The sequence below is a fragment of the Dreissena polymorpha genome, chromosome 9 (assembly GCF_020536995.1).
Source record: "Dreissena polymorpha isolate Duluth1 chromosome 9, UMN_Dpol_1.0, whole genome shotgun sequence".
Classification (NCBI taxonomy): domain Eukaryota; kingdom Metazoa; phylum Mollusca; class Bivalvia; order Myida; family Dreissenidae; genus Dreissena; species Dreissena polymorpha.
Genome location: NC_068363.1, coordinates 82,336,926 through 82,364,367, shown reverse-complemented (window position 1 = coordinate 82,364,367; position 27,442 = coordinate 82,336,926). Strand labels below are relative to the sequence as shown.

Genomic DNA, 27,442 nt, shown 5'->3' with positions numbered 1-27,442 from the left:
TTTTAAAGGTTATATAAGCATCTAAAGTCTGAAGTAAACTTTTTTAGCGTTATTAGTGAAATATTTATTAGCGAAATATAATATATATTATATAATATATATAATATTAAATATAATCGCTTCACTTCCTTTTATTGTTCGGGTACCTACACTAACTAAAAGGTCCCTGTACGTTATTCAGTACCGTAATGGCGGTGCGTGCGAGTATTCAGGGGCGGTAATCGGGGATTTATCGATTTCTGGGATTGTCAGTCCTGCGATATGGTGTCAACAGAGTGATCAGGAGGTACAAGGTTCAGTCCCCACATTTAGACTCAGTAAATAGCCCCAATGATATCTTTATAACCCTTTATTGTTGTTTTTTTTATACAAGCTAGAACAATAATATAGGTTTAAACTAAGGCCACCAATTTATTTAAACAAAGTTTGGCAGCAAAATCTCCCATCTTAGATAACATACACATCATGAACTAATTTCAGAGCTCCAGATAAGGGTCGTTTTTTCGTAATTACGAATTATTTTCAAGTCCGTTACGTATTTATTTTAAAATCTTGTCGTACCATTAAGAATTACAAAATCAAGTTACGAATATTATTTTTACATCGGTTCGTATCGATTTTTATTGAGTTCTTTTCGCGTTTTAAAGATCTTTGCGTTGCTAATATAGAATGGTTGTCGGGTTTGTTTAACAAAGCGCATTTTTTCCAATAAAAGCGGCGTATACAGTCTATCTGTCAAAAAAACAATGGCGGCGCCCAGAGAGCGTCCTAAAAAACTGCAAAGCGTCCAAAAACACTCTTTTAACATATTGTACGCAAAGTCAGCCAAAGTTAAATGTTTAGAAAGACATTATAGAAAAGATCTTATACGATGTTGTATGTTCAGTTGCCGACACAGTCGGAAAAGCTAAACAAAAACGCGACACGATGGGTCCAAACTTAAATACAAAAAACATTGAACGAGTGGAAGGGACAAGTCCCATGGCTAATCGTTGAAAAGATTGAAGGGGAGACCTGTTTTAATTGTGAAAAATGTAAAAAAAGGCATGCAACGTAAGCACAGTTTGGGCATATGAAGGTATTTGAAAAATAAAATTGTATAATACTGAAAAGACACTGTTGAACTCGTATAAATAAAGTTGCTAGTATGTTTATTTTGATTTTTTTGCATGAAAATAAACATTATTATTTATTTTTAGGTCATTTAGAAAAAATAAGAATTATTTTCCAAAACTTAGTAGTAACGTTAAGAATAAAATTTCAGAGTTAAGAATTCTTTTTGAAAATCTGGTAGTAATTTAAGAATTTCACAAAACCTTATCTGGAGCTCTGAATTTAACAGTATAAAAGTACCACATAAAACACTGCTTTATTGCTTTTTATTTCGGTTAATAAAAATCTCAGTTTATTTACGAACAGAATTTTATTCACATTAACACAGTCTTAGCTCTAAAACATTAGACGTTTTATAAAATGTACATGTATAAAGGACTTACAGCAACTTCAACACATTCACAAAAATAAATTCATTTTTGTCCACGGCGAAACTTTTCACGTCGTTCTTTCATTTTTAGTCTAAATTTCTCTCTACTTGCTTCTAAGTTAGTTCTAAATCTTACTGAAGTCATTTTAAATCTTTGTTTTGTCCTTTGTTTAACTTCCTTCCCCTTTTCTTTTGACAAATTTCTCAAAGAATTAGAGTCGTTCTTCGGTGGAATTTTACCAGCTTTTCGTAAGTAGGGGATCATAAAGTTGGTACCGGCCAGTGTAACGGTGTATCTAGCTGGGGTGGCAAGTTTGTACATAAGGTATGCAAGGGCCACATCGCCTAGGCTTGAGTTACGGAATGGATTTATGATCCTGTCACTGAATCCCAACCATTCCATCAATGGTATTACATCTACACCACTGAAAAAAGCAACACATTGTAGAGAAATTAAAAAATAATTCGTCATCAACATCAACACGGGGCATAATTGAAGACAATAGTTATGTAAGCTAGCAATATTTTGCATTTCAAGAATATGATGTTATTTAAATGTGATTCCATTTTCTATTTGTGATAATATAAAATACTTATTTTACTGGTCTCTTTACAAAGGCTTAAGTGTTATATATTTTTATTTTGTAAAATGTTGTTCTGTTGAGACTCTTCATTTGTGTAGGGCAAAAAGACTTAGTACATGATGATGAAGTATCACTACACTCGTGTGTACTATTGTTAGTACATGATGATGAAGTATCGCTATACTCGTGTGTACTATTATCAGTACATGATGATGAAGTATGGCTATACTCGTGTGTACTATTGTAAGTACATGATGATGAAGTATGGCTATACTCGTGTGTACTATTATCAGTGCATGATGATGAAGTATCGCTATACTCGTGTGTACTATTGTAAGTACATGATGATGAAGTAACGCTATACTCTCTATACTTGTGCGTAATATTGTTAGTACATGATGATGAAGTATGGCTATACTTGTGTGTACTATTGTCAGTGCATGATGATGAAGTTTCGCTTTACTGGTGTGAACTATTGTAAGTGCATGATGATGAAGTATTGCTATACTCGTGTGAACTATTGTCAGTGCATGATGATGAAGTATCGCTTTACTGGTGTGTACTATTGTTAGTACATGATGATGAAGTATGGCTATACTCGTGTGTACTATTGTTAGTACATGATAATGAATTATTGCTATACTCCTGTGTACTATTGTTAGTACATGATGATGAAGTATTGCTATACTCGTGTGTACTATTGTTAGTTCATGATGATGAAGTATGGCTATTCTCGTGTGTACTATTGCTAGTACATGATGATGAATTATTGCTATACTCGTGTGTACTATTGTTAGTACATGATGATGAAGTATGACTATACTCGTGTGTTCTATTGTTAGTACATGATGATGAAGTATGGCTATACTCTTGTGTACTATTGTTAGTACATGATGATGAAGTATGGCTATACTCGTGTGTACAATTGTTAGTACATGATGATGAAGTATGGCTATACTCGTGTGTACTATTGTTAGTACATGATGATGAAGTATGGCTATACTCGTGTGTACAATTGTTAGTACATGATGATGAAGTATGGCTATACTCGTGTGTACTATTGTTAGTACATGATGATGAAGTATGGCTATACTCTTGTGTACTATTGTTGGAACATGATGATGAAGTATCGCTTTACTGGTGTGTACTATTGTTAGTACATGATGATGAATTATTGCTATACTCGTGTGTACTATTGTTAGTACATGATGATGAAGTATCGCTATACTCGTGTGTACTATTATCAGTACATGATGATGAAGTATGGCTATACTCGTGTGTACTATTGTAAGTACATGATGATGAAGTATGGCTATACTCGTGTGTACTATTATCAGTGCATGATGATGAAGTATCGCTATACTCGTGTGTACTATTGTAAGTACATGATGATGAAGTAACGCTATACTCTCTATACTTGTGCGTAATATTGTTAGTACATGATGATGAAGTATGGCTATACTTGTGTGTACTATTGTCAGTGCATGATGATGAAGTTTCGCTTTACTGGTGTGAACTATTGTAAGTGCATGATGATGAAGTATTGCTATACTCGTGTGAACTATTGTCAGTGCATGATGATGAAGTATCGCTTTACTGGTGTGTACTATTGTTAGTACATGATGATGAAGTATGGCTATACTCGTGTGTACTATTGTTAGTACATGATAATGAATTATTGCTATACTCCTGTGTACTATTGTTAGTACATGATGATGAAGTATTGCTATACTCGTGTGTACTATTGTTAGTACATGATGATGAAGTATGGCTATTCTCGTGTGTACTATTGTTAGTACATGATGATGAATTATTGCTATACTCGTGTGTACTATTGTTAGTACATGATGATGAAGTATGACTATACTCGTGTGTTCTATTGTTAGTACATGATGATGAAGTATGGCTATACTCTTGTGTACTATTGTTAGTACATGATGATGAAGTATGGCTATACTCGTGTGTACAATTGTTAGTACATGATGATGAAGTATGGCTATACTCGTGTGTACTATTGTTAGTACATGATGATGGAGTAACGCTTTACTCGTGTGTACAATTGTTAGTACATGATGATGACCAATTGCTATACTCGTGTGTACTATTGTTAGTACATGATGATGACCAATTGCTATACTCGTGTGTACTATTGTTAGTACATGATGATGACGAATCGCTATACTCGTGTGTACTATTGTTAGTACATGATGATGACGAATTGCTTTACTCGTGTGTACTATTGTTAGTACATGATGATGACCAATTGCTATACTCGTGTATACCATTGTTAGTACATGATGATGACGAATTGCTATACTCGTGTGTACTATTGTTAGTACATGATGATGTCGAATTGCTATACTCGGTTGTACTATTGTTTGTACATGATGATGACGAATTGCTATACTCGTGTGTACTATTGTTAGTACATGATGATGACGAATTGCTATACTCATGTGTACTATTGTTTATTCATGATACTGACGAATTGCTATACTCGTGTGTACCATTGTTAGTACATGATGATGACGAATTGCTATACTCGTGTGTACTATTGTTAGTATATGATGATGACGAATTGCTATACTCGTGTGTACTATTGTTAGTACATGATGATGACGAATTGCTATACTCGTGTGTACTATTGTTAGTACATGATGATGACGAAATGCTATACTCGTGTGTACTATTTCCAACAGTTCTGCAGAGCTGTGAAATTCTTGTCATAAAATATGATTTTAGTAGGCTGGAGTTATAGAGCATTTATGTTTTCTCAGCATTGTCAGTAAAATAATGTTGATTTACACCAACCATTAAACTTTATAATATAACTATTGTCTTTTTATCAACAAGAGGACCAAATGCCCAAGGTCCCACACCAAAGACCCAATGTTTTGAGCAGCTTCTTTGATGTTTCCAGAAACATTTGAACAATTAGCTGATGAAACTTGATAAGAACATTTGTTTCAATAATAACTTGTTCGAGTTGGAAACTTTTATGCGTGGGATCAAGAACTAGTTCACTAGGTCAAATTGAAGAAAAAAGAGGTCTTAAAGGCCTCGGTCGCTTACCTGAGACAAGTAAATAAAAACTGTGCATTCTTTTTTATCTTTGTGGTTTTTTATCTAGGTTTTTGATATGGTCTGGGGTAGAAATTGCAAATATAAAATTGTTCACTACATACATATAAAACAAAAGGGCAAAGATGGTCCAAGATCGCTCATCCTGTGTGGGGTGCGGCCAGCTTCTAACCCGGGCTACAGTTTAACCCTTTACCACTTAGATACATATTTTCACGCATTTGTAGTCCCTTGGAAAGTTATATTTCATTAGGGACATTTCTTTTTAGATTCAAGTTTTTAAGGATTCATCTCCAAACCTTATAAATGTGCAGCAAACAGCATAAAACCTAAACAAACAGCGAGTTACTCCCAGGCTCTTCTGATTTTATGCTTTTTGCACAGAGCCATTTTCACTTTGCTTCTAAGTGGGAAAGAGTTAAACAAAGCCATTTTCACTTTGCTTCTTAATGAGAAAGGGTTAAACAATCTTTGTAGAGGACCATAATCTGATGTCGCATACCAAATACAGGGCTTTTTTCCTTCTTAAAGAATTATTTACAAATTTGAGAAGTTATCGACGCAAATGTTCACAATTTGTAAAAGTTATCGACTCAAATTTTAACAAGTTTGCGACTCAAATTTTCACAATAACTTAAGTTCGCAACTCATTTTTTCAAAATTTTCAGCAGTTCAAGACTCATTTTTTATGTCCCCCACTATAGTAGTGGGGGACATATTGTTTTTGCCCTGTCTGTCTGTCTGTCTGTTGGTCTGTTGGTCTGTCTGTTGGTCTGTTTGCGCCAACTTTCACATTTTGCAATAACTTTTGCTATATTGAAGATAGCAACTTCATATTTGGCATGCATGTGTATCTTATGAAGCTGCACATTTTGAGTGGTGAAAGGTCAAGGTCAAGGTCATCCTTCAAGGTCAGAGGTCAAATATATGTGGCCAAAATCGCTCATTTTATGAATACTTTTGCAATATTGAAGATAGCAACTTGATATTTGGCATGCATGTGTATCTTATGGAGCTGCACATTTTGAGTGGTGAAAGGTCAAGGTCATCCTTCAAGGTCAGAGGTCAAATATATGTGGCCCAAATCGCTTATTTTATGAATACTTTTGCAATATTGAAGATAGAAACTTGATATTTGGCATGCATGTGTATCTTATGGAGCTGCACATTTTGAGTGTTGAAAGGTCAAGGTCATCCTTCAAGGTCAGAGGTCAAATATATGTGGCCCAAATCGCTTATTTTATGAATACTTTTGCAATATTGAAGATAGCAACTTGATATTTGGCATGCATGTGTATCTCATGGAGCTGCACATTTTGAGTGGTGAAAGGTCAAGGTCATCCTTCACAAGGTCAAGGTCATCCTTCACAAGGTCAAGGTCATATATAGGGGGACATTGTGTTTCACAAACACATCTTGTTTCCACAAAATAAGGGGGCCAATGCTGCTTCACAAATATGGGAATAAAGACCTGAAAGGCACTATGATTACTCTTAATTAATGGAACATTTTAATAAAATATAATAAAACAAACTTTGGTTTACATCAAAGCGTCAATAATGACATTATCTTCTCAAAACTTTTGATAATTTACATACACTTTCAAAGTAATATTTGTCATAATAATTATAAAACAAACTTTGAAGATCTTTCAGCATTTTAATTTAATTTTTTGTGTAGTTTTTTTTTTATTAAGTATTAAGTTGAGCTCATAAAGTTGTACGCTATCTTTTGTTCAAAAGGATTCTGAGATCCATTAGTGCCTGAGGTGCATTAAGTTAATCTAACAACTTCTCCCTTGACAGATTTTGACGAAACTTCACGAAAATGATTATTAACTATGAATTCAAGAACAGTAACAAGGTTTTTCTAAGATTTGGTTTCCTATTTGGTGACCTAGTTTTTGGACGCACATAACCAATATAAAAGTTGACGAGTGCACTACACATGACACTCATTATGCTTAAGTGAGCTACTAAGGAAAGCTGCCCCAGCCCCTGGTGGTCGCGTTTTAAAATCTGCTGAGAAATCATAGGAACAAATGTTCTGATCAAGTTTCATCAAGATTGAACTAAAAAGTGCCTTCAAGACTTTTTACAGTATTGTACAACAGCCATGTAAGAAAAAAGTTAGTCAAGATTCCCGAACCACATGTTTTGACCAAGTTTTATAAAGATTGGGAGATAAATGTGAATTCTTGGGTGTTCACAAGTCAAATGTTGACAAAATACAACAAACAACCAATAAAAGAAAAAAATTGATCACACATTTCAGCGTTTTTCCTCAACAACTTGGGAATGGTACCAGTATAAATGAACTCTAAAATACCTTTACCTCTATTTATTCTCTTGCTTTCCTGACTTTTTAGTGTGTCACAGTTTGGCAAAATGACAATATTCATAGAAATTGTCTTAGATTCCAAAAAGAATGCATTATATTCAAAGAAGTAAAATTACACTCCTGACTAATAAAACTGTAAAAAATATGTTCACATATAGATAAATAATTAATTCAAATCTTAAGAATTATAGGAAAAGCTTTTCATCAATAATTTTGCAAAAAAATATGTATTACTGACATATTGTTTAAAACAAGGGCTGTTTGTAAAACATGCATGCCCCCCATATGGGCTCTAAGTTGTAGTGACAGCCATTTAGTTAATATGTTTTTTGTCACTGTGACCTTGACCTTTGACCTAGTGACCTGAAAATCAATAGGGGTCATCTGCGAGTCATGATCAATGTACCTATGAAGTTTCATGATCCTAGCCATAAGCTTTCCTGAGTTATCATCAGGAAACCATTTTACTATTTCGGGTCACTGTGACCTTGACCTTTGACCTAGTGACCTGAAAATCAATAGGGGTCATCTGCCAGTCATGATCAATGTACCTATCAAGTTTCATGATCCTAGGCATAAGCGTTCTTGAGTTATCATCCGGAAACCATTTTACTATTTCGGGTCACCGTGACCTTGACCTTTGACCTAGTGACCTGAAAATCAATAGGGGTCATCTGCTAGTCATGATCAATCTACCTATCAAGTTTTATGATCCTAGGCATAAGGATTCTTGAATTATCATCCGGAAACCATTTTACTATTTCGGGTCACTGTGACCTTGACCTTTGACCTAGTGACCTGAAAATCAATAGGGGTCATCTGCTAGTCATGATCAATCTACCTATGAAGTTTCATGATCCTAGGCATAAGCGTTCTTGAATTATCATCCGGAAACCATTTTACTATTTCGGGTCACAGTGACCTTGACCTTTGACCTAGTGACCTCAAAATCAAGAGGGGTCATCTGTGAGTCATGATCAATGTACCTATGAAATTTCATGATCCTAGGCCTAAGCGTTCTGGAGTTATCGTCTGACAACCACCTGGTGGACGGACCGACAGACCGACATGAGCAAAGCAAAATACCCCCTCTTCTTCGAAGGGGGGCATAACAAATATTCGAAAGTCTGCGTAATGTAGTGAAAGCAAGTTAGCTTTTGCTTCTATAGGTCCTGGGTTTGATCCCCAGAACAGGCACATTATTTTGTTCTATTTCTTAATATTATTATTTAAAGATATGCCAAACATTACAGTTTTGTTGGTTTATTAATTATATGATTTTTTTCAACAATGTGGAAATCTGTTTTTTAAAAATCCCTAAATTATTCCAGTTTTGCTAAATGCATTAGAGTCACAGGTTTGCAACTTCATATAGTAAATATTTTTGACTCAACAAAAGCATCAACAGTCTTCTTGTCAATCCCTAACATTTCCTTATATATGTCTTCTTTCGTGAATGGCAGTAATTGATAAAAAAAATGAATCCCTGAATGCTTTTCGTAAGTATTCACTGTTAACATTTTCCATGTCCTTTGAAATTCGCAAAAACACAATACAATTCAGCTGGTTCCCATCCACACTCACACTTTTTATAACATACAATACACACTGGAAACCAGTCGATAAAAGGGAAACAAAACACAGATACTCCCATTAGCTGTTAACAATAACTAACATGAATATAAGAAGATGCTTGGATAATTCCAATTTGTTTATAGGATAAGGGTAAATTTAATCTCCCAATTGGGAAAAATGGTCAGAATAAGGAATGGTATCGTTTTCTTGTAGCAACTTTATGTAAAGGAAAAATGCTGTATTTTAAAACAATTGCTTACAGTTTTGCGGCACAGAAGAATGAGCCAAACCAAATGCCGGAAGTGACCAAATGAACACCAACCAAGACCTTCCCGTGCTCTTTGTACGTCTTCTTGAATCGTTGGAACACAGTCAAATTTTGATCATCTGCTTCATTGTTTTTCTGGCTGGAAACATTTGAGTCTGGTGAGGCAGTTGTTGACTTGTTTTCTGGGTTGCAAGGTGGGTCTGATGATGAAATGGTTGAAGTTGTGGTTGAACTGGCATCTGTGCTTGTAGCACCTGCAGTCACTGCATTGTCCAGGGGTTTGGAAGAGTTCCCAGCGCCACCAATGCTACTGTTGCCTTTTTCTTCAGACCTTAGTGCTGGATGTTTGGCAAATGTTCTCATATAATAATTCAGTTGAAAATTTACTTTATTTGAATGTGATATTCTGCCCTTTCTGCTTTCATTGGAGGACTCTGTGATGCATTTTTGAACTGAAAGCATAGAAACACTGCTAAACAAGAGATGTGTTTGTTAGAAACACAATGCCCCCTATTGCGCCGCTTTGAAATAAAAATTCAATATATAATTTGACAAGTTTAGAAATTACCTCCCTTTTAAAGCTTATTACTTCCCTTGGATTGTATTTTTTACTTTTGACCTTGAAGGATGACCTTGACCTTTCACCACTCAAAATGTGCAGCTTTATGAGATACACAAGCATGCCAAATAGCAACTTGCTATTTTTAATATAGCAAAAGTTATGGCCAATGTTAAAGTTTCGGACAGACGCACAGACTGACAGATGGACTGACGGACAGTTCAACTGCTAAATGCCACTCTACCGGGGGCATAAAAATGATAACACTATTATTTATGAGTATATAATAACATAATTGATTTTCAACTTGAACATATATCAAACCCTCAAATTATAAGATCTCAAGTCTGGAAAAAATACTTTTGGGCGTACAATTACTTGTTTCAGAAATGGTATTTTCCCATTTCTTAAGTATGAATGTTGGTAAAAATGCCATATATTAAAGTGATATTATGGGCATCTTAACAGTATATAGGAGTCTATCGCAACCGTTGTTTATTTTTGGTGTTTTCACTTCATATACACTTATATTTGTTAATGCAGCATCAACATACTAAAACAACACCCCGGAAAGAGAAAAATAATCCATTTGAATATCAACCAGTACTTTCGTTTTGACAACTGACGACAGAAATGATTCAATGTATGATGTAAGTCTAAATGTAGTTTTCATACAGATTCGTTCATACGACACAAAGACACATTTTTGTTTCAGGGGTCTAGCGAGTGGCCGTTTTGTTTTGCCAACGCCGAGGGCCGCCGCGTCGGCTTATCAGTTTTGCCGATCGTTAACCGCCGCGTCCCAAATCATGCAAACGCCGCGTCTGGCGGGATTTTCTTAATCTCCCTCCAGGTCAATCACCGCGGAGTATGGGGGAAATTGGGGAAAACGCGTGGAGTGTACTGTACCAACCCTGGGGCGCCCCGCCCACATAGACCACACCCACCCAAAATTGCCTTTTACTATAATTTCTTCATTTCTACACTGATTCACTTCTAAATGATACTGAACTTCTCTTACGACAATACAGTCAATCTCAACTATGCATGGCCCCATTACCAACCCTGGGGCGCCCTGCCCACATAGGCAACACCCACCCAAAATTGCCTTTTACTATAACTTCTTCATTTCTTCACCGTTTCACTTCTAATTGATACTGAACTTCTCTTATGACAATACGGTCAATCTCAACTATGCATGGCCCCATTACCAATCCTGGGGCGCCCCTGGGTCAAACATGCGGCGTGGGGATACGCGTCAGCCTCTGCTGCACCATTTCTAGTTTACGTATTGATTTCACTATGCTCACAATGTTGGCCACAATGTATGTTTACATTGTGTCTTTTATTGACTGAAATATAAGAAATAAATGTTTAGATTTTTGTTAATAAGTTGCTTTTTAGCTCACCTGATTGCTTAGGTGGGCTTTTGTGATCGCTCTTTGTCTGTCGTATGTCCGTCCGTCGTCCACATTTGGTTTGTAAACACTGTAGAGGCCACATTTCTTGTCTGATCTTTATGAAACTTGGTCAGAAGATTTGTCCCAATGATATCTCGATCGAGTTGGAAACTGGGTCATGCTGGGTCAAAAACTAGGTCACTAGGTCAAAAAAAGAAAAACCTTGTAAACACTGTAGAAGTCACATTTCATGCCCAATCTTCATGTAACTTTGTCAAAATGTTTGTCTTAATGATGTGTTGGTTGAGTTCAAAAGTGGTTCCGGTCTGTTGAAAAACATGGCCGCCAGGGGGCTGGGCAGTTTTCCTTATTTGGCAATAGAGAAACCTTGTAAACACTCTAAGAGGCCACATTTCTTGTTCGATCTTTATGAAACTTGGTCAGAAGATTTGTCCCAATGATACCTCGATCGAGTTCGAAACTGGGTAATGCTGGATCAAAAACTAAGTCACTAGGTCAAAAAAGAAAAACCTTGTAAACACTGTAGAAGTCACATTTCATGCCCAATCTTCATGTTACTTTGTCAAAATGTTTGTTTTAATGATGTGTTGGTCGAGTTCAAAAAGGTGAGTGAACTAGGGCCATCTTGGCCCTCTTGTTATATATTATATAGATCTCAGTAATTTGCTTAAAGTACAAAATCCGTCAAAAGATCATTGACTCTACTGCGTTATTATTATGACTTATACAAATTTGATTTTGACTCTTGAAAATATGGTCCCCAAGAGTCATTGAATCTTGAGATTTGAGGTCTAAGGAAAGCCCTGCCAAGATACAATACCAAGACAAGTGTATTAAATAAAATATAGCGACATCAGAAAAGGAATCCCAAAAACAAACTTTCAAACCTTATGAAAGCAATACTGTGGGAAAAATAAAAGGAACTTTATTGACTGTTATTTTATAACCCTGCATTTTGATGAAAAAAAGACACTTTGAAAAGTATGCAATGAAATAACTCTCAAATGCGCAAAAGCACTTCTATGAAATTCTTTTTTACAATAATTTCAAATTGTGACATGTTTGATGATTAGAAGTCTTAGAACAGATCATCAGAAGAAAAAACACACCTTTGAATTACATGTTGTATTTCAGTAAATTTGCTTAAAATTATTCAAAAAAAGTATTTTAACTTGATTTGTGAAATTGTTCAATGAAATACATTTACACATAAGTAAGCATTGACATTTGTCCAGCCTTATTTCACCGAGGGAAGTAGTAGTTGCAATAATTCAACTCTCAGCTTTATAACCCAAAGGGTTGCCAAGAGTTGCAATGCGCCTTCTAATGTCCTAAGGTGCAAAATTTGATCACCACTGCAATGGCTAAGGAACACTGATACTGCAAAAACGTATCAACGTTTACCTGTCTAAAGCATAAACTCATGCAAAGGGTACCATAAAAGCAAGAACCAATTGTTTTTTATTTGCTTTGTTATTGTTTCGTACGCTCTATTCACCATATATGGAAGACTGTCGGAATGTTGCCAACTTTAAGTGTCGCTATCAGTTAGGTAGCAGTACACCAATCTTTTGCACATCGTTATTTGATGTAGCCTCAGTCGATAACAATGTTGAATATTTTCACTGTTTCAAATTTCAACATAACAAGAGATGTGTTCGTCAGAAACACAATGCCCCCTATTGCGCCGCTTTGAAATAATTTAGTTTTTTTTGTGTTTTTTTGGACCTTTGACCTTGAAGGATGACTTTGACCTTGAACTTCCACCACTCAAAATGTGCAGCTTCATGAGGTACGCATGCCAAATACCAAGTTTCTATCTTCAATAATGCAAAACTTATGGCCAACGTTAAAGTTTTATTTCGGACGGACAGACAGACTGACATACAAACTGACATACTGACTGACGGACAGTTCAACTGCTATATGCCACCCTACTGGGGGCATAAAAATTGTCATCAAGAATAATGTGTTTTTTAGAGTGCATGCGAAGAATCACTTCGGTAAGTTACCATTCAGGTACAGTGCTTTCAACATGATTTTTCAGACACCCTGGGGCCGTTAAGGGTGGGGTTTTGAGGGCAGCCGGGGCTCCTCCATACATAAATGTTTTTAAAACAATTAATTTTGACGTTATTTGGTGCGTTTTGACTCTTCAAGAAAAAAATACAGCTATAAAGTCATTCATAACATCATTTAAAAACAAATGTTTTTACCCTTCCAGGCAAAGTAACGCATGATCCCAACTAGATCCATTCCCAAATACATCCGTATCAACCAGACTCAATTACTGCATACTTATTTTTTTCCTTTTGCTATTCATTTCCCAATAATCGCTTATATTCCATTGTAAAAAGCAAATTCTGGTAATGTTGAGGATAAAAGTGCTCAAGAATTTCATAAACACAAACATTCGCCATTTGTATTAAGTATGAAATAAATTTAAGCGTATGTGACTTTTTAAAGATGTGACGAAATAACGTCCAATAGGATGGGGGTTTCTCACTTAACACGCGTAATCAACTGACGTACCGATTCTATGAAACAATTAATACACCAACACTAGACATTGTACATTTCCGCAAATTTTCACATGCTTTTTATTGAAACAAAGAAACACTATTAACATGAAGCGCTGTTAATTTAAAGCAAGCATTTATTAAAGTGGCATTAACATTAAAATTCGGTAGTGTGTTTCGGATTAAAAATTGAATTATGCTGATGGAAGAATTCAACAAAACAGTTGTGTGTAATGAATTCAACAATAATTTGTTGAGAGTCAAATAAATGTTGTGACCATATTATGCATGAAATGCACAATATCCACGAGGATTGCACCCCGTTGCATAATCAGTCTTCTCAGTAATTTGCCGAGATTTCAACGTTGAGATGTAAACAAAGCCAAAAAACTGTCACAAAATCAAACACTTATGGCAATTACGTCACTCGTGGTCTGCATGATTTTACTGCAGATATTGACTGCCTATGAATGCTGTGGCTCCAGACAAGCGTGCGCTCTCATTGGCCAATTTGATTGTCCAATTCATCGACACTCCGCCTTTAGGCGGGCTTAAGGTGGGAAACTCAAAATATTGGGCGAAGTTGATAACGCTTTGATCTTAAGAAGGGCTAGGTGCAGAAAAATACGCTAATCAGTAAATTTCAAGCACCCCACTGACTCTAATTTCAAAATTCAAGCGCCCTGGCAAGGGACCGTTAAATGGCCTGTGGAAAGCACTGAGGTAAATTTAATGTGTTTTTGATGTTTATTCAACGCTTTTATTAATTGGTAATGAATGATGTCTGTTTAGTGATGGGCACTGATCTGCCGCATACTGGGGTTGTCTTTATAAACGGGTGCATATTAGTTGAAATAATTAACTCTCAGCTTTATAACCCAAAGGGTTGCTGAGAGTTCCAATGCGCCGTCTATTGTCCAAAGGTGCAAAATTGCATAACCACTGCAAATGCTAAGGAACACTAAGGGTGTCACGATACGCTCACCTTACGATACGATACGTATCGCGGTACAGTGTGCCGATACAATACGTATCGCGATACGTATCGTCAGATTGACACAACATACAAACCATTTAAAACAATTTTTCAATTTTATTTAAAGACCTCTACATATGTGTCATGCAATATACAAAATATCATATAATGTCATGAAAGTACACGAATTGACAATTAGTTATTATTATTTACAAATCTAAAACTGTGATTAAATATGAACACGAAATTATGAATATGTTTAAAAATACGTAATGCTTTATGTTTCTTTTACAACGATAGATTATTTAAGTTAAAAATTAAACGTGTTTACCAACTAGTCAAACTGGCTATCTTTGCTTGTGCCGTAAAAAACTCCAAGCGTAATTCTTAGACCAAATCAAATATTGCACCTTGTTTCGTGACGTAGGCGACACAGCATATGGTTGAGTGGTTGAAATTGTTTTAATGGTTTCAAAGAATTTGCAAAATTCTCAGCGGAATCACGAAATTAGAGCTCATGCTTAGGAAATTCGTAGCGACTAAAGTTGTGATATAAAGCAAATGTTTATAAGCAATAAACGCCCACCACTTTCTTACTGATAACACAAAATGCTTCCATATTTTTATTATAAGCTCGCTGGAGTTGATTTCAATTCAACATCCGCCCTTTTTTGGGGGCGAATTACAGTTACTTTCCTTGAAATACGTCATGGAAAATGCCGTACCGTACCGTACCGTACGGACTCGGAGGCGTATCGTGAACCGTACCGAGAGGAGACTATTACGATATACCGTCCCACGGAGTACCGTGACACCCTTAAGGAACACTCCCTGTCTAAAGCACAAACGGATGCACAAACTGATGCAAATGGTACCATTAAAGCAAGAAATAATTGCTTTTAATTATCCCCACGATTTTCGGAGAAAAAGTGAGGATTATGTTGTTATCTCTGCCGTCCGTCCTGGCCACAATCTCCTCCTACACTATTAGCACTAGAACCTTGAAACTTACACACATGGTAGCTATGAGCATATGTGCAACGGTGACGGCAACAGAATTTTGATTTGACCCCAGGGTCAAAAGTTATGGGGGTTGGGGTGGGGCCGGTCGATTTTCCTGCGACCGCAATTCGAAAAAGGCTCATAACTACTGTCCCTTCAGATAATGCTTTCATATTTGGTATGCATGTGTATCTAGACAACACCTTTCCATGGGCATACAATTTTTTACCCCTGTGACCTTGACCTTGAACTTGAGGTCAGTGTTCAGGTTTCCAAATCTGCTACCGCGACTCAAAAAAGGCTCATTACTACTTTGTCCCTTCAGATATTGCTTTAATAAATATTTGGTATGCATGTGTGTCTGGACAATACCTTTCCAAATTCTGGTAAATATTTAGGCATACAATTTTTGACCCCTGTGACCTTGGCCTTGAATTTTTAGGTCAGCGTTCAGGTTTCGAAATCTGCGACCGCGATTCGAAAAAGGCTCATACCTACTGTGTCCCTTCAGATATTGCTTTCATATTTGGTACGCATGTGTATCTGGACAACACCTTTCAATGCGCTTAATTTTTTTTTATTTGGGGTCCGCGTTCAGGTTTCAAAATCTGCGACCCAGATTTTTTTTAAAACTCATAACGCCTGTGTCCCTTCAGATATTGCTTTCATATTTGGTACACATGTGTATCTGGACAAAACCTTTCCATGCGCATAAAAATTTTGACACCTGTGACCTTGAACTAAGGTCCGCGTTTAGATTTTGAAATCTATTACCGTTCAGCCAACGCGGAACAAACATATTTCGCGATCCGCGGCATCAAGGCGCAAGGAGTCAATGCCGAGTCAGCCGTTGAAGACGCGTCAGTATGCAGCGGCACATCGCATTTCGCCGCGATGCTTCACTTCTGTCCGCCGAGGCAAGAAGCAATCTGTGACAATACGCCGAGTCGATGTGCATCGTAAAATAAAAATCTTTTTAAAATGATAAGTGAGTCAATACATCTTAAAAGAACAATTATAATAATATCTAAAATCATAATTAATTTAATGTATCTATTACTGCATACTTACTATTTTTCTCGTCGCTACTCATTACCCGATAGTCCCGTATATTCCAGTTTACAAGCAAATTCTGGTAAATATTTACGATACAAGTTCTCATGAATTTCAAGAAATACAAACATACGCCATTTTTCTTAAGTGTCACATAAATTTTGGCATTTGTTTCTATTTAAAGATGTGATGAAATAACGTCCAATCGGGGCGGTTTTTTTCCACTGAACACGCGTAAATCGCCTGACGTGATGTTCATGTTTTATACAACACAAAATACACCCACACTTTCCATGCAACGTTCTACATGTTTGCATAATTTTCACGCACTTTTTATAGAGACAAAGGATATTTAAAGCACTGTTTATTTGACGCTAGAATTTAATTATTAATGTTGCGTTAGCATTAAAATTTGGAAGCGTGTTTCATATTACAAATTTAACAAGAGATTGCCAAGCAATATTGTCCCCTACCGGTGAAACTCCACCATTGTCAGTAAAAATTGTTTTGTTTTTTTATTTGTTGCCATAGCAACCAGAATTCTTGACGTAGGAAAGAAATGAAATGACGTGCATACTCTCCATATTGCCATCTATCCATGTTTCAAGTTTCATGAAAAAATATGAAGAACTTTTAAAGTTATCGCAGGATCCAGAAAAGTGTGACGGACTGACACACAGAGCGCAAACCATAAGTCCCCTCCGGTTTCACCGGCAGGAGACAATAATGCTTCTTTGAGAATCGAACGAAACATTTACAGTTCTGCGTAATTAATTCAACGATAATTTGTTACGGCGCATTAAGTGTTAAAAATAATTGAGGACGTGATATTATATAAATAGTCTATAAAGCATCATATAAAAATCATATCTGCTTATTAAAACCTTGAAAATAATAACAATGAAAGTAGCGTAAATATAGGTTTCGACGCTGCACAAATGTACATGTAGGTGTATACCTTTGCACTCGATTCGCCACGTCCGTATGCGGCAGAGTTATGCCGCGAAAGTACGCGAGGTTAATACAGACTCGGCGTCATTGCACGGATCGATGCTGCATGCCTCTGTGATACGCCACGTGAACACACAACGCGGCCACCGAATACAAATTTTCTGGCCGTGGCGAGAGCGAGGAAAATGTTTGTTCCACGTTGGATGTACTGTATGTGGCTATTTCTGCCATCTGCCTGTCCGTCCTTGCCTACCTATTTTTAAAAGGAATACAGTTTTTGATTGGTTTCCTCGAAGTAACGTGTTTTCTCGATAAAAATACGTTTTAAACTAAAAGCCGGGATCATCCCGGATCGATGAAGGTATAAAACACGCCATTAACACAAAGTTACTATAAAATTATTAGTTATTTATAAATTTTAAATAATTTTAATTTGTTTGATCGATTAGAAGTGTTTTGACAATCTTTTTTACGCAATTCAATTAGCAAAACTAATATTAATGGTCGATCCCAGCTTTTAGTAGAGAGTTAACCCTGTACAATTGTTACGACTACTGTAACACGTTATTTTGCGACACCTAAGATTCACTTACCATTTGTTGTCAGACGGTAACCGCGGCAATCTATGTAAAAAAGGTTTTAACATTCATGTCGTTGTTTAAGTTTGGCTTTAAGGGTGGGGATGGGGGTTCCTCGGATAAGAAAAGAAAAGGGAAAGAGGAAAGTAAGCTGAAAAAAAAACAAGGAAATTTCATCGAAATGGCATGAAGATTACAAATAGATGTCTTAAGTAGATGAATATTGAATTCATTAGCATTAGTAAGGCAAGCTAATAAGAATGATTGAATCATAATTGCGCATCTCCATGCACAAGAAAATACAAGTTGAAAGATAAATATAAACGTTTTGATAATACTTGCAGGGTTCCCTCTGGGCTTTCAAAAGTTGTCGCCACTTACTTTCGCCAAATTTAAAAAGTTGTCGCCACACTGGGGCTACATTTGGGCAATGAAGATCATGTTATTATAATACAAACAAAAACTGAGCATTTACAGTATGTTAAAGGAATTGATTTAATAACAGTAGTATTAATAATAACAACACATTTAGCATTGTTAATTAAATAAAGGCACATTCAATCAGTTGTAACTCTTGTTGATTGACACCTTCTTAGCAGCCTGAATATGTTGCCACAGTTTTGGTGCTTCAGAAGCTTTGTGGTATTCTGAAAATACAAAAAGGGAAATATAATATTAATATAATACTAATAATAATCAATGAATGTGAAGTATATAAATAATATAAATGTGTGCTAGCATATGATCTAATACATAGAGCCCTTAACACAACAGTCAAATAAAATAAGCATTTGTGTATATCAAATGTCAAATTGATTTCCATGTGCTAAAACTATGTTTAGCATATTTTTTTAAGGTACATCCGGTAGTGAATGAATTGATAAGTGTTGAGGATATAAAGAGTTCACACAGCATAGATTGTGTGTTGGAAATCATATTGAAGGAAATGAAATTCTGATAAACAACTGTCTTTGTTTGGTTTTTGTTTGTTAGCTGGTGAACAATAGCGGTGGGAACGTTTGCATTTTGAATGAGTCTCAAAATAAGCAGCATCTAATGTTCACTTTCTGTCCGCCGAGGCAAGAAGCAATCTGTGACAATACGCCGAGTCGATGTGCATCGTAAAATAAAAATCTTTTTAAAATGATAAGTGAGTCAATACATCTTAAAAGAACAATTATAATAATATCTAAAATCATAATTAATTTAATGTATCTATTACTGCATACTTACTATTTTTCTCGTCGCTACTCATTACCCGATAGTCCCGTATATTCCAGTTTACAAGCAAATTCTGGTAAATATTTACGATACAAGTTCTCATGAATTTCAAGAAATACAAACATACGCCATTTTTCTTAAGTGTCACATAAATTTTGGCATTTGTTTCTATTTAAAGATGTGATGAAATAACGTCCAATCGGGGCGGTTTTTTTCCACTGAACACGCGTAAATCGCCTGACGTGATGTTCATGTTTTATACAACACAAAATACACCCACACTTTCCATGCAACGTTCTACATGTTTGCATAATTTTCACGCACTTTTTATAGAGACAAAGGATATTTAAAGCACTGTTTATTTGACGCTAGAATTTAATTATTAATGTTGCGTTAGCATTAAAATTTGGAAGCGTGTTTCATATTACAAATTTAACAAGAGATTGCCAAGCAATATTGTCCCCTACCGGTGAAACTCCACCATTGTCAGTAAAAATTGTTTTGTTTTTTTATTTGTTGCCATAGCAACCAGAATTCTTGACGTAGGAAAGAAATGAAATGACGTGCATACTCTCCATATTGCCATCTATCCATGTTTCAAGTTTCATGAAAAAATATGAAGAACTTTTAAAGTTATCGCAGGATCCAGAAAAGTGTGACGGACTGACACACAGAGCGCAAACCATAAGTCCCCTCCGGTTTCACCGGCAGGAGACAATAATGCTTCTTTGAGAATCGAACGAAACATTTACAGTTCTGCGTAATTAATTCAACGATAATTTGTTACGGCGCATTAAGTGTTAAAAATAATTGAGGACGTGATATTATATAAATAGTCTATAAAGCATCATATAAAAATCATATCTGCTTATTAAAACCTTGAAAATAATAACAATGAAAGTAGCGTAAATATAGGTTTCGACGCTGCACAAATGTACATGTAGGTGTATACCTTTGCACTCGATTCGCCACGTCCGTATGCGGCAGAGTTATGCCGCGAAAGTACGCGAGGTTAATACAGACTCGGCGTCATTGCACGGATCGATGCTGCATGCCTCTGTGATACGCCACGTGAACACACAACGCGGCCACCGAATACAAATTTTCTGGCCGTGGCGAGAGCGAGGAAAATGTTTGTTCCACGTTGGATGTACTGTATGTGGCTATTTCTGCCATCTGCCTGTCCGTCCTTGCCTACCTATTTTTAAAAGGAATACAGTTTTTGATTGGTTTCCTCGAAGTAACGTGTTTTCTCGATAAAAATACGTTTTAAACTAAAAGCCGGGATCATCCCGGATCGATGAAGGTATAAAACACGCCATTAACACAAAGTTACTATAAAATTATTAGTTATTTATAAATTTTAAATAATTTTAATTTGTTTGATCGATTAGAAGTGTTTTGACAATCTTTTTTACGCAATTCAATTAGCAAAACTAATATTAATGGTCGATCCCAGCTTTTAGTAGAGAGTTAACCCTGTACAATTGTTACGACTACTGTAACACGTTATTTTGCGACACCTAAGATTCACTTACCATTTGTTGTCAGACGGTAACCGCGGCAATCTATGTAAAAAAGGTTTTAACATTCATGTCGTTGTTTAAGTTTGGCTTTAAGGGTGGGGATGGGGGTTCCTCGGATAAGAAAAGAAAAGGGAAAGAGGAAAGTAAGCTGAAAAAAAAACAAGGAAATTTCATCGAAATGGCATGAAGATTACAAATAGATGTCTTAAGTAGATGAATATTGAATTCATTAGCATTAGTAAGGCAAGCTAATAAGAATGATTGAATCATAATTGCGCATCTCCATGCACAAGAAAATACAAGTTGAAAGATAAATATAAACGTTTTGATAATACTTGCAGGGTTCCCTCTGGGCTTTCAAAAGTTGTCGCCACTTACTTTCGCCAAATTTAAAAAGTTGTCGCCACACTGGGGCTACATTTGGGCAATGAAGATCATGTTATTATAATACAAACAAAAACTGAGCATTTACAGTATGTTAAAGGAATTGATTTAATAACAGTAGTATTAATAATAACAACACATTTAGCATTGTTAATTAAATAAAGGCACATTCAATCAGTTGTAACTCTTGTTGATTGACACCTTCTTAGCAGCCTGAATATGTTGCCACAGTTTTGGTGCTTCAGAAGCTTTGTGGTATTCTGAAAATACAAAAAGGGAAATATAATATTAATATAATACTAATAATAATCAATGAATGTGAAGTATATAAATAATATAAATGTGTGCTAGCATATGATCTAATACATAGAGCCCTTAACACAACAGTCAAATAAAATAAGCATTTGTGTATATCAAATGTCAAATTGATTTCCATGTGCTAAAACTATGTTTAGCATATTTTTTTAAGGTACATCCGGTAGTGAATGAATTGATAAGTGTTGAGGATATAAAGAGTTCACACAGCATAGATTGTGTGTTGGAAATCATATTGAAGGAAATGAAATTCTGATAAACAACTGTCTTTGTTTGGTTTTTGTTTGTTAGCTGGTGAACAATAGCGGTGGGAACGTTTGCATTTTGAATGAGTCTCAAAATAAGCAGCATCTAATGTTCACTTTCTAAAAGTCGTTTTACACTCTGAACTTGCCATTTTGACGAGTGAAACAGCAATATGTCACCGTTTAAATAGAACCAATAGATGTAAAATGTTTTACTATTTTCTATTATTACACCGATTTTTCTAAAAACAATCGATACTTACCTTTTTGATTGTCATTGTTGTCAATTTAACGGTCTTGAATCTGCTTTGAACACTGTGACAAACACTTCACATTTAAGCGCAAAGTCGGTATATTTCAATATTGCCTTATCTCTGAAGCAATAAAACTGCCGACCAATTAAGATAACTTGCAACAACACCCCAGATAATCGCAATTATCACCATAACATTCCACTTTGCGGTAGTCGGCAGTCAGCACCACGCTCCATTGATTACAGCTGTATCGCTTACACCATGGAAATCTATAGTATTACGACTGCCGTAAAGCGGCTGTTAAACACAGCGTCTTTTGTCATTTTAAGAAAATATGAACGCAGAAAAATGCCGATTTTTTTAAAATCGCCATTTACGAAATTTTGTCGCCAGATTTTTTATTTTGTCGCAATTGGCGCCAATGGCGATCGACAGCGGGAACCCTGACTTGGGTCAGGGCACATGAAAGATTGGTCAGGGCTAGTAGGTTCTGCATTTAAGAGCCCGAATGGGCTAGTTGAAAAAAAAGTTAGTGTTAAGCCCTGTGCACTTTTTGGAATTTTGATCTGACCCCTGGGTCAAAAGTTATGGGGGTTGGCGTGGGGCCGGGTCAGAGATAATCACTCCTTTTTTAAGGTTATTTTACATTAATTTCTTCATTTCTACACTGATATACTTCAAATTGATACCGAACATCTTTTCTGACTATACGGTCAATCTCAACTATGCATGGTCCCATTACCAACCCTGGGGCGCCCCTGGGTCAAACATGTGACGTGGGGATACGCGTCGGCCTCTGCCGCGCCATTTCTAGTTTTCTTTGCTATTCTTTTCCACGCTCTATCCACCATATTGGGATCTGATGTAATGTTGCAGACAAAAAGTGTTGCTATCGATTAGGTAGCAGTTCACCAATCTTTTGCACATTATGATATTTGATGTAACCAAGTGGATAACGATGTCGAACAGTCATCGAATATTTACACTGTTCGAAATTTTGAAAATGAAAATGTCAACAAGAATAGTGTGTTGAAATATCGTTGTGTTGTATAGGTTGTATGCAAAGGATAACGTCTCTAGGTTGCCATTCATGTAAATTTAATGTGTTTTTGAACTTTATAAAAAGCTTTCCTTAATTGCTAACCAATGACGTCTGTTTAGTGATGCACATGAAATCTGTGTGCAAAACTGCGATTGTGTTTATGAAGGGGCGAATATGTACTCCCAAAGCCGCCACAGCACAAATTATCAAAGGCTCTGGGAGTACGTTTATATGGACTAGGGTGCATATGGACTCCCAGAGTCATCATAGCATGAATAATCAAAGGCTATGAGAGCCTGTTTATATATGGACTAAGAGAAGTAGATGGTCTAATTATTGTGCCCACAGGGATAAGATGATGTCAAATCCTTCTCATGATAAAGTGGAACAAAACGTGGTATTGAGTTCAATAATTGTTTTGCACATCGAGTCATATTTAAAGATAATTAATTTTAATAATCTATTGGTGTTTTATTGTTGCTTTATACTTCATATTCTTACCATTTGAACATGATGAAACACATTGCATGTGCTGTTGTGATACAATCCATCTTTCATAGACATAGTAATTTGAAACACTTTTGAACGGCTGACCGTTCCCAAAGAACGACCATAAATATTGCGATCTAGATAATTTGCTGCCTAGCATTGTTGGTGTATGTGTTCTATTTGTGCATACACTGTATTATCCTTAAGGAAATGATATAGACAACATGAAATTTTGACACTTGTTGCCCTTAGGTTACCATCCGTGAGTCGGTAACTTTTTTGCAACATTGCAGAAAATATCAAACCTTACCTTTTAAGATAGGTTACACAACACTTTACACGCACATAATTTGTATATTATTCGGCGCTATTTGTCTAACCCAGGATTTGACCTAGTCTTATTTTTAAGACGCGCAAAGAATTTAGAGATACTTTTTAAATGGACTAAATTCTCCAAATATAACCAATATAAAAAATACCTTAATAGTTGAGAGCGTCAACAAGTTGGACTAGATTTGACCTTTATTAACATTTATCAACAGCCAATAAAATGTTTGCGAAACAACTGTTTCCCTTTTCAGACTTCCAGTCTTCATTGTAATGTAAAACAGGGTTAAGAAATTATATTGGTTAAGGTGCCAAATATCGTTAATTCTTGCAACCTTGTTTCAACATAAAATGAATATCCTAATAATATGAGCCTACATTGCATTCCCATTTTCAGTAGTATGGTTCCCAAATATAATACAAAGGGGCAGGTAATCCAGACTACATTTTCAGAAGCTGTCATGCGGTCCTTAAAATGCACAGCTGCAGAAGTAGAAATGGAATGCAGAGAATGGTTAAGAACAGCCTCTGATCGTGACAGTGGCAGAAAATAAAAAAACGTGATGAAGCGTCCAAATAAATTCTAACTCATGTGTTAACACTTTGAATTAATTCTTCTACTGCAATTGTTTAATATGTGAAATCCTCTTTGAACTTGTAATTACTGATTTTATACAACTTTTCTTTGAATATTCATAATGATGGAAGCAGTGTTTTTCGGCTTAGCTGTTTAACGTCACTTTTGACCTTACCTGACCTTTGTAAGTGTCCAATAAAATTCAAATAAAATTTCCCGCGGCTAGACACGAATGATTACACTTCATTTATTCCATAGGCTGATTTGAGCATACCACCAGAACATTGGAAACACGACAGCGTCTTTGTAACACTCTTTTACTGCGTGTTCAGCATGAAACAATTGTTTCTCTAATGAAAACGCTTGATAGATAGAACAGTTTTACACTCAACTCTTGACATCAACACAGTTTGTGCGTGCGCCTTTTATTTTCAGAGGATTGCCAGCGCCAGAGCGTTTGTACTTAAAGTCTTTGTTCTCATATTTAGTAATTACTTCCATATTCCTGTCTGCGTACTAGTATATTTAAGTTCATAAAAGTATCGTTTTTCCCTATCCTGATATTCGTTTTGGCCAAACCATTTAAAATGGTTAATTGTTTTCGAAATTGAACATTAAACATGTAAAAGTATAAAGTTTTAAACAAGCTGTCGTTCCAGCAGTGGAAGCGTGGCCTCACTTTAATGCATTGCATTCCAAGCCGCAAGGTCTCAGGGTCAGTTCACGGCCAGTAATAAAATCATTATATAATATAGACGCTATCGCGTGAACTATAGATGAACAGGAATTTTCTTAAAACCAGAAATATGTTAAATGAAGATATTCAGCGATGTAATTATGGTATGTCAATAATAGATTCTTAATGTGTTTTCAACAATACCATGATAAATATTATTTTTGATTAATTTAACAAGAATTATTCCACCATAGTGACTAATGTATTAAGCATAAGCGCGATGATTCTCGATACTGTTAATAATCGAATCAAAACAGGTTTGTTCGAAGCACGCGCGCATAAATATTTAAAATATGTACGGATACTTAGCGTGTGGCCGGTTGACTCATATGTTTTAATTTCACTTTCATTCCTTTTTTGGTTTTCTGTTTTGTATCTATAGGTCTATGACCAGCAATATGTAATAATGTAAAATAAGCCGCGAAAATTCCGCTTAACATCCCGTACTGCGTGTGATGCAGCTAAGAACTGCACATAAAAAGACATTCGCTATCTTTGATCTCATTCATTGAACTCTTTATCTTTCACCAACTCCAACCACAATCAATGCCGTATATCTTTTTGTTAAAGATATTTCTTGTTAAAGATATTTCTTGTTATTGTTGTTTAGGCTTTATTACTTAAAAAGCTTTATTTGGGTATGTGTTACTTAAAGTCCCTGTTTAATATATTCTTGTTCTAATCATTTTAATTTGTCATTTTTTAAGAAAACAAGTTTCATATATTTTGTATGAATATTGCATGAAGACAATTTTCTCGTATTATTTTCTATCCAAACATTCTAGAAATTTCCTCATTTTGAATTTGATAAGTGACAGAACTTATTTTATTTTCAAATGATCGTTACCTGGTTAAAATAACAGAGATAAATTTAATATATGTTAGTTTAAGGTATTTATAAACAAATGTTAATACGTTCCAGCAAACTACTCAATTATATATCACTCAGCAATCTATTGCTCTGTCCTACTGCAATATATTCATTAACAAATACTGTCTGATTGATTTATACTGCATACGACGATTACTTATCATTGCTTTTTTGCAGCATTTTGGGAATGTGACCCACATCCGTGAAATCGGGAAAATGTGTGGCTATATATATTTACCTGCAGTTCAGAAAAAGTACAACTGATGATATAATTTTGTATTGTTTAGTACATTTGTTAAAGGGATCTTTTCACGCTTTGGTAAATTGACAAAATTGAAAAAAGTTGTTTCAGATTCGCAAAAATCGTTTTAGTTATGATATTTGTGAGGAAACAGTAATACTGAACATTTACCATGGTTTAATATAGCCATTATATGCATCTTTTGACGATTTTAAAACCTAAAAATTATAAAGCGTTGCAACGCGAAACGATTGAATAATTTGGAGAGTTCTGTTTTTGTCGTTAAATTTTGTGAAACTACGAAGATTGCTTATATAACGTATAAAATACTTCAAGAATATGTAATCGGCGGAATAGCTCAGTAGGCTAAAGCGTTTTTACTTCAGGACTCTGGCAAGACTCCAGGGGTCACTAGTTCGAAACCTGGTCCGGGCAATGTTCTTTTCCTTTTTTTAATTTTATTCTTGATTTTTTACTGGAGCTTTTACGATCCAATGTTTACATTTATCGATATAAAGCATTTAATGAATAATTTAAAAAATGCCAAAATCTGTGAAAAGGCCCCTTTAAGCCTTATTCCAAATGTCAGGGTCGTACGCAGGAATTTTTGACTGGGGTGGGGGGCCGAACCGGAGGGATGCGGGAGGGGTCTTCCCGCCCGATTTTTTTTTTATTTGGAACTTTTAAATGTGAATCTTTATGCTTAAAAACTTATTTTGTGATATAAATTTAAATATAAAAAGTAAATCAGCACCTTTCTGAAATCTAAAGCTTTAAAAATAGGTGTGAAATTCACAACCACGTGTAAAGCTTTAGATTCCAGA

General features: G+C 35.7%; 2 protein-coding genes and 1 long non-coding RNA gene across 3 annotated transcripts in view; 1 reads left to right on the top strand and 2 right to left on the bottom strand.

Moving 5' to 3' along the window:
* The window catches only part of LOC127844024 (uncharacterized), a 179,204-nt gene that overhangs the window by 5,761 nt on the left and 146,001 nt on the right, over nucleotides 1-27,442 (top strand). The window lies entirely within an intron of this gene.
* LOC127844001 (uncharacterized protein C18orf19 homolog A-like) lies at nucleotides 1,368-24,165 on the bottom strand. The gene is made up of 3 exons (XM_052373966.1): nucleotides 23,879-24,165; nucleotides 9,324-9,783; nucleotides 1,368-1,908 (listed from the first exon to the last, which is right to left on the bottom strand). Exons 1-3 carry the CDS (start codon nucleotides 24,024-24,026, stop codon nucleotides 1,527-1,529), a joined length of 990 nt encoding a protein of 329 aa, XP_052229926.1. The 5' UTR covers nucleotides 24,027-24,165; the 3' UTR covers nucleotides 1,368-1,526.
* On the bottom strand, nucleotides 1,935-6,316 carry LOC127843976 (uncharacterized). The gene has a single exon (XM_052373903.1). It carries the CDS (start codon nucleotides 4,521-4,523, stop codon nucleotides 2,154-2,156), a length of 2,370 nt encoding a protein of 789 aa, XP_052229863.1. The 5' UTR covers nucleotides 4,524-6,316; the 3' UTR covers nucleotides 1,935-2,153.